The sequence below is a fragment of the Buceros rhinoceros genome, unplaced genomic scaffold, assembly GCF_000710305.1.
Source record: "Buceros rhinoceros silvestris isolate BGI_N320 unplaced genomic scaffold, ASM71030v1 scaffold17554, whole genome shotgun sequence".
Classification (NCBI taxonomy): domain Eukaryota; kingdom Metazoa; phylum Chordata; class Aves; order Bucerotiformes; family Bucerotidae; genus Buceros; species Buceros rhinoceros.
This window is the reverse complement of record NW_010408017.1, coordinates 7,454-16,084: the sequence shown is the minus strand read 5'-3', so window position 1 is coordinate 16,084 and position 8,631 is coordinate 7,454. Positions and strand designations below refer to the sequence as shown.

Genomic DNA, 8,631 nt, shown 5'->3' with positions numbered 1-8,631 from the left:
TTACTACACTCTCTGATGTCATGACTTCTTTAGCACACTCATTAGACTTAATCGAATCAGTTAGCTTGCTGGAAGAGATCAAAGCAGGACAGGACTGCTTAGTGCTAATATTCACAAATGGTCTCTGAGCCTTGGAGCTAATTACAGTGTGCGCAGGAGACCTCGCTGCAGCTTCAGCCGGGTTACGTTCAACAGCTCTTTGAACCTCTCGTGTATTTTCACGCAAGACTGCTTCCTCCTTGTTTTGTTTAGGGACCCCACGGAACTGCCCCAGCAGTGCTTTGCAGAAAGTTCCCCGCACGCCCACATTTTCAGCTGCTTTGACTGCAGTTTGGGTGGATTCCATCTTCACTTGACTTCCCGCGCCAGGACACCCCGCTGCTGACCTACCGGTGAGCAGGGCCTCTGCCCGGCTTACAGGAGGGAAGCAGGGCGATGTTCCTCTCACCGCCAGTTGCTGGGTGCTGCTACCCCTGTAGCCCTTGTCTGCCAGGCTGCGGCACTCCCTCGGAGGCTCTCTAGGCAGCGGGGTACTGAGCAGCGCTGCACTGACAGACACGTGCGCGTGGGTTTGTGAAGAATCCGGGTTTAACTCTTCAGCAGACTGAAAGGTGCTGCCAACAAAACGTAGGTGTTGTTCTGAGGTATTGTGAGGGGAAACTGCAGTCGGCCTCTCCGAAACTTGACTCACTCCTGAGTCAGAGGAAGTTTCAGCCCTTCGTTCATCGCCTAGGCAGATCTCTCTCTGCTCCTCTCCTGGTTTACACGGTTTGTACCCGGGCGCTTCTACACAAAAATCTCTTAAAAATGGATCCCCAGAAGAGGGAGCAAATGGCACTTCTGGTTTTTCTATTTCTGTCAGCTGGTCTATATTTTGGGGTAGATTCTTACATGTTCTGGTTTTAGGAGTCTTAATTAAATTAGGCAATTGCATTACATAACTGTATTTCTGAGCATTAGAAACAGTTTGAAAATGCTGACAGGCATTGTTTTTTGAAAGGTGGTAACTGTCAGAATTAGTGTCCTTTCGTGCATTCAAGTCTGAGTGATTTCCTTTTTCTTGTAAATTCTTTTCATCATTTTGATGTCTGGTGTTAACAGAGGAGTGTTGGTCATGTCTAAACTGATGGGTATTTTCACTGGGGAAAACATCTTTCTCCTCAGGGCAACTGGCCGGTTCTGTTGGTGCTGGGTAACAGGCTCTCAGATGACACCCCTCACCAGTTACAGACCCATTTATCAAGGACACGTTGCGCTCAGGATGAAGTGACTGTCCAACCGCACCACCTGACATGTAAGGTGGGTTTTCTGTGGCACATGCCAAATGACCGCTCTGAGCATCTTTTAATCTTTGAGGAGAAACCGCATCACGTGCTTGGGGAGCGTTATTGATGGCACGTTCTCCTTCCCAAGCAACAGCCGTTCGAGTGGATCCCTCGCCGCCAGTTAACCTCCGATTTGGCTTCTGCTCCAAGCACTCCCCTCTGTTTAAGATGACACTCCTTGCTGAAACACAAATGGAGGGTGTTTCCACTTCATTTCCAGCGCTTGGATCTAGACGTACACCATCTGTTTCTGCCTCTTGTGCAAGACAAATGTTTCCTATGGATGCACTGGTACACGCTCCATCTGTTGGAAGCGGGATCTTTGAAACGCTGCCGCCTTCCTGCTCTGCTCTTTGTCTGCTTGCTGGTTGTGTTACGGCTTCCTGCTCTTCTGTCACATTTACTGGCAAAGGATGAGGGGAACAGGTCTCCTGTACAAAGTTCGGTTCCACGACTTTGAGAGCTGATGGCCTAATTTCTAAACTTGTGATCCCCCGGTTTTCGTATGGGATTTGATAGTCTGAGTCATCTTCATGAAGAAGTTTCCACAGCTTGTCATGCACTGCAGATATATTGGCACCTCCTTTGCACCCAGGTTCTCCAGATTCCAGGACCGACTTGGGATTAGCCTCAAACGAAGATCCATCACGTGACAGACTGCAGAGAGCATCTGTGCCGTTGCAATCGCGTGAGTCAAAACTGTCCCTTTGCTGTCCCTCCCGTGGCTCATCACGCAGCTTTGCAGAAGAGAGAACAGTACATAGACGGTCTTGTTTATCAGGAACGGGGGCCACAGCCCGTAAAGGAAAAGGTGAAACGTCATTCTTTGATTTGTCACCATTACTAATGATACTCATTCCTTGTTCACAGAAGACTTGTTGGTGACAGCTTTCTCTCTTAGCACAAGGAGCGTGGTGCTCAGAACAGGTCTGTAAATTTGCATTTTCCGCTTGCAATGTCTTTTCAGTACAGAGCATTTCTGAAGCTGGATGGGTGGTTCCTGCACTCTCACAAGGCATGAAGGTACCTTCCTTTTCTCTTTCGGGCTCCACACAGAGTCTCTCACAATTCCAGGCAAAGATTTTAAGATTAGCACCTTGATTCTACAAAGAAGAAAAAAAGAGAAAGGTAATTAAAAATTAGAGTTGCTGCTTGCCACAGGCCTGAACCAGAGTCCTGGCTTGAAATTACCTACTTCATTGTTTATTTCTTTGTAAATATCTGTCAACAGTCAAGTTTCTGACTTGTAGCTACCAGGGTAATCAAACTCCTGGGCTGTAACAGCCTTGACCCCTGGTGAGTTCCCGATCTGGATCCCAATGCTGAGAAATGTAGCATTTCATCAAGATGAAGATCGATGACTGATACGGTCCAGCTAGATAAAAGCAGATAAACCAAACCAAACTAAAATAAAATAAAACCAGCCAGTCTCATCTATGCCTTTTGCTAACAGTCGGAGTGTCCCACCATACCTCTGCATTGTTGCATAACGTGAACTGGCGAGTCTCTGGAACTAGTCAGAGTAGGTTTTTGGGAGCCTGCCTCCCCCTTTGCTTCCATCACGGGCACTGTCACCGTAAGTGTCACGAAGATGCTTTCTAAATATGGATCAGTCTTGAAAAGTTTCAGAGAACGCACCCCATGTCTGCCGTGCTATGTACTTCAGAACAAGACTCCTACCAAGAAATTCACATCTCTGGGGCAGTTTTAAGCCATCTTCAAAATTTGTCTTTGGTCACCTCTTGAGGGGGCAAGTGCCGCTTTATAAGGGAGTGCCAGAGATCATTCCCGATCTTGCCCCTGTCCAGGTGGCAATGAATCGCTCAAGGTAAGGCACGTTCAGCCCTCCTCAAGCAACAAGATACGCACTGCAAGCTTCGGGGTACTGCTGGGAAAACTAGGGCAGGAAGTAAAAATCCACATTCCTCCTGCATCTCCCTTATTCATCTACTTCAGAATAGCGTCACTTTATGTAGCAGCAACCCTCTCCTCAATTAAACTAAGCCAAACTGAACTTAATTTATCCAAGCAGTGCAGCCTTTGTTGAACAGAACAACCGGCTCATGTTTGGGATTGCCTGGGATGCAGGAAGTGCTGCCATCTGCCTGGCATACAAAATCTGTTAAACCATTCCCCTCAGAACCGAGCTTCCACCCCTAAATTCTTGTTCTGGAGTCCCTGCCAAGCTTTGGCTCTCCAGGCCTTTCTCCAGACCTCTTTATCACTAAATCAACTCATGGAGGTGGTGAGCGTGTTTCACCCTTAGCAAATCATCGATGGAGAAGCCTACAGTTTTTCACTAGACAAAAACAGTTTCCTAAACTAATTATGCTTCTGGTTACCATGCATTCGCCAGACCCATCTGGAAAAGTAGAGAGCAATTTAGCAGTCAACCTTCGGAAAAAAAAAAAAATCTACTTTCAAATAGCCATTGCCAGGATATAACCACCTGGACCTCATGAATGAGTTTGCCCATTTGACCACGTACGGTTGTCTGAAGCTTTTCACCTACTCCCAGCAGAAATAAAGAAATGTTAAAACCCATCAGATTGAGTTTTTTAAACACCATATGTAGATATTTTCATTTTTTAGCTTTTATCCAGCCACAAACTCAATTCTGTGACTGTTTTGGGTTGTTTTTTCCCTCATGAGTCTGAGTCGCACCCACAGCTACTTGTTGACATCGTTATGTGCTGGATGGCTGAAATGAACAGCTGAGATACACAACGGGTGAGTCCTCTGGATTACAGCAGAGCTGTAACTGTGCTGGCAGACACTGATCCAGAGAGGCGATTCTGAAAAGAACAAGCGTTGTTACTTGTGAAGGTGTGTAAGGAAGGATTCCCCGTGAGCTGCTGTGTGCTCAGGTAGAGACAGGGGCTGCTCGGACTCTAGGATCCCAGGTTCCGTAAGTTCATGGTAGAAGGATTACCGGCTGTAGCAAATATTGCTTTCCTTTGCTGCAAAAGCCACCCACTTCAGCTGCAACTCCTTTCAGCCTTTCTGTTTCTCCATTCAGCTTGAGTAGGATGCGGAGCTGACTACACGCTGTGGACAACGGGGAAGGAAGAGATATAGAAAATTTTTGTCAATGACTTTAACTGCTGGTCCCACCCCAAGCACCACGCAGTTGCCACAACTCTGTCCTCAAAAGTGCTTGGCCAGTGCACACTTACCTAGAAACCCCGAGCCTAGGAACCTCAGCAACACGACTGCGGACCCCGCCGGCTCCGACGCCTTGGCCTCCTGCCCACGGCTGCTCTGGCAGCACAAGGTGCCAGTGCGCAGCTCTGTGAGTTTAGACACACACCTTCTCTTAAGTCAAGGGCAACGTGAGTCTGGAGGTGTCTCTGCGGTCAGTTCCAGTTCTCTCCTCGATCGGTTCTGAGCATTTGGTCTGAGCCTAGTGCTCCTTTTGGCACTTCCACTTCCCCCTCAAGCCTCTGCAAAGCAGAGTTTATTTTTCTGACCTAGACAGCCACAGCAGCTTTTACTAAAACCTGTGGGAATCTTGCTAACGCTGTTAGACACTGATCAGTCAGTCCCTACCTGCTGTTGGTATGAGACTGACAACAGACAGCTCTCTCAGGCCCACTGGAAAGTGGGCTGATTATTTCAAGAACCCTTTTATCTATCTAAGCTCTCTGTCCTGGCATCTGTCTCAAGCATTTATAGACGTGCAGCACCATAGAGTCTAGACACACATTTTGATGGCTGGAAAATAAATACAAAGACAAAAGAGGGCTTGTAATGGAGTGCCTTGCCTTGCACTTGATCAAAGTATAATTCCAGACAAAATATTATGATAGAGTGAAGGTTAAACAGAAACACAGAAACAGAAGTGCTCTGATTTGGAATTAAGGCAAAATCTAAAAAATACACTTCTGCTCTGCAGAAACTCTTTGTCATCAGCTAGAGGCCATAGTCATATTGGCACTATCTTGACTAGAAAGATACCCACACCACATGCCATCCTCCCTGGGGTATCGGCGCAAACGTTGAGCATGTCGATTAATGCCCTGGAACCCCTCTGAACCTGCCAGTTCCAGCAGCAGTTTACCAGCACCACTGCCACTCGGCAGGCCGCAGAGGCGAGCTCTGTAATACAGGAGTGACACCAGCCCCGCGTGCTCAGGGTGCTGGCTGAACGCTCCCCAGAGACTGGCTCCTAAGCGACCCACCGCAGAGGCTCCTGGCTCTCTGCACGGTATGCGGCGTCATACAGATGGCACAGTTGGCTTTTAGGACCTTTAATTAAGCAGCTTTCAAGCATTAGATAAATAAAGAATTTCACTTGGGGCTAGACCATGAGGTCATGCGAGGAGTCAGGAGCCTCCCACCTTGACCAGCTACTGAAAGGAGAAGACACCCAGAAGAGCCATTACTGCACCAGCCAGACTGCAAACGTTTCTCCAGTTAGAGGCAACTTGGCACTAAGGGGAAGCATAAATTCCTGGGTAACTTCCTACTTGCTTTTATCTAACGTAAAGTTTTGGTCTGGGACGCACAAACAGAAGAAATACACACTGACTGCAGGGAGCAAGAGTCTCAGCAGCCAACCTGAAATTTGGCGCTGACACTCACGATAACACGACAGCTGCTCTTTGCTAAGAGCCTTCGGGGATTTAAATCATTGTGCTGCGCTTGTGAAAAACTGAAACAATGCCTCTAGCGAGCCACGGTCATACACGCTGCCAAGAAATTCTCAGGAGGTTGATTTCAACAGGGGGATATTCCCTATCAAAAGAACATCATGTGCTGCTGAAATATGTTTATTCGTCATAAATGGTTTTTTTCGGTGCAATTAGCTATTCAAATCTGTAAAGTCAGTGATAGTAAGATTGCTCACGATTCATCATACATCTGTATTTATGTATCTTGAGTCTTTGCAAAATAAAAAGAATGATCCAATTCTCCAGTTATGAAAACTGGTGGAGCATCATACCAGTCTGTACAACTATACTGATTTCCCCAGCTGATTTCCTACCAACAGCATAAAATATGCACGTACATAGAGAGCAGCACTTCGGGGTTTTTATTATTAACTGGTTTTCACATTTCAACTGAAATATCTGGCTCTTCCATTCTTTTATTTTTAAAAAGCAAGGCTCCATTCACCTCTGTAACTGAACTCCCTGGATTAAATTCCTCTCCTTGTTACACATTCAGAGCACACCCCTGCTGATTTGGTTTAGATTTCTAGCACCGTAAGTGGGCAACAACTTTGTCTTTTGGTATAAACTGAAAAGAAAGTAAATCAAACCATTCCCTGGGCATTGGGGAAACTCTCTGGGTTGAAAGGAACGTTACTTTGGTAAGGCCAGTGCAATAGCCTACGGGTCAGGTTTCCCTCCCCAGCTGTCCAGAGTCCCATTAGTGCCTCTTACTATCATCAGTCTCACTCTATAAATAGAACAGCTTATGGTTTATTTGGGCCTTTTTCAAAACCAGATTTCCTTCCCAGCCGTAGCTGTCATTCAGAAGTACATGAATAGTATCTTTCGAAGTAATTTAAATTTTACGCTGTTTCGTGACAAACAGGAATAAAATGCATTGAGATCAGTAGAGCAGCTCCTTCTATTACAGCACAATCACTTTACTTACCCCGGGTGAGATGGTTGCATCTGGCATCTGATTCTGCTCAGGCAGGCCCCAAGTCCTCCTCCTCTCCCAATGACAGTCTTTATCTGCCTCTTCCAGATGACACGAACCAGGCTGCATCCGCAAGCTTTCTGTCTTCTCAGGGATTTGTGTTGCAATGACACCTTCCTGGCTGGGAAGCGGAGCGCTGCAGTCCCTAACCTCTGCTGCAGTCTGAAAAGATTGCCCTATATTACTCACGTATCTGCAGAGCTCTTTAGGGTTTAACAACTTTAAAAGGTTTCTTCTTAGGCTTTCTGTTAGGGTACAGACCGCATGCCTTGCATTCTCCTCCAGCACGTTTCCTCCCCCCTGCTCCAGCAGCAAGTCCTTGTCCGTCCCGTTTTCTGCCATTGTCTCTGGAGCCTGACTTGTCGAAGAAGCACCTATGCCACCAGTGGAGGGGTCCGTCTTGGCACGTATATTATCCTCGTTCTTTGATTTGACAGCTGAGAAACCCGCAGCTGAGTGGCCGCTTCCACGACTTTCTTCTTCAGTTCTGGGATGGTCATTTTCAATGGCTGGGGGTGCAACAGGCGCTTTGTACTTTTCTTTGTCTTTCAAACTGGTACTTTTATCTCGGTGGTGTCCAACAGTGAGAGTCATGTCTGTCTGCAAAGCTGACTGGCTGCACATAGAGGGGTCTCTCCTTTCATTTACTCCTTTGAATTTTGAGTGATGACCACAGAAGCCAATGGGGGTATCCATAGGCGTAGTGTTATCTGACACTTGGAACAGACAAGGCGTTTCACTGAGGAAGTAAGCACACCCATCACAATCCTTACTCAGTTTTAAATCATCTTCGTCATCACTTTCTAATAAAAATTGTAATTTCTCTTGCCAGATTTCATTTTCATGTGCTGTCAGCACATCCGAACATTCAAAATACTCTAGGTTATCATCAGAAGAGTCATCACTTTCCCTTGCAATTGTCTCTGCAGCAATCTCCAGAATCGTGACAGAATTTTCAGAATCGTCTTTTACAAAACTATCGTGATTTACTACGGGAGTATCTGCCTGCTCACCGAACAGGGTATTCATGGTTAGAGTCTTTTTACACGCCTGGAGACCTGCCAGAGGCTGACCAGACACAGAGTCTTCAGTGTTAAGGCAACAGTTGTCTGTGTGGTAAGCGATTACCTCTGCAGGGCAGGAAGGCACCTGCCCCCTGCAGTGTTTTGCTGCTTCTCCAGCAGTGACACTGACCACACTGGTAACGTGAACAAGGTCAGCATCATTCTCCCACAAATCCCTTAGGCAGGAACTATTTTCCTGGGGTTTAAATACATTTTTTACATCCATGTTGTCTTCCGTGTTAGGCTGGTGTCTGTGGGCTTTCTCACATGGGGACAAAGTCTCTGCTTTCCGGAGCTTCTCGAGCAGTAAGTCACCGATTTGGAAGAGTCAGAATCTGGTGAAATCAACATGGGGTCACCTTCACAGGGGTAACTCCTGCATTGTGCAAAACGTTTCTTGATCCTCTCATTTTACCCTGAAGTCTCCACACTGTCGTTTAGGTCAGTGATGAACTCTGGGGAAGTTTGGGGGTTCGTATCTGACTGCAGTCCAACAGCAGTTGAAAAGCAGGTCATTCTAGCTGTCAAATTGTTTTCAGGTGCTGTTCACATCTTGCTCTGCGACCTGCAAATAAAAGAAAACAGAAGAT

General features: G+C 46.6%; 1 protein-coding gene across 1 annotated transcript in view; it reads right to left on the bottom strand.

Annotated features, from left to right (window-relative positions):
* The window catches only part of ALPK2 (alpha-kinase 2), a gene marked incomplete at its 5' end in the record, with an annotated part of 16,476 nt that extends 8,140 nt beyond the window's left edge, over nucleotides 1-8,336 (bottom strand). Inside the window, 2 exons of the mRNA XM_010134737.1 lie at nucleotides 10-2,428; nucleotides 6,930-8,336. Of these exons, the coding sequence (XP_010133039.1) occupies nucleotides 10-2,428; nucleotides 6,930-8,336 (3,826 nt within the window). The remainder of the gene's footprint in view (nucleotides 1-9; nucleotides 2,429-6,929) is intronic.
* Between the last annotated feature and the right edge of the window lie 295 nt (nucleotides 8,337-8,631).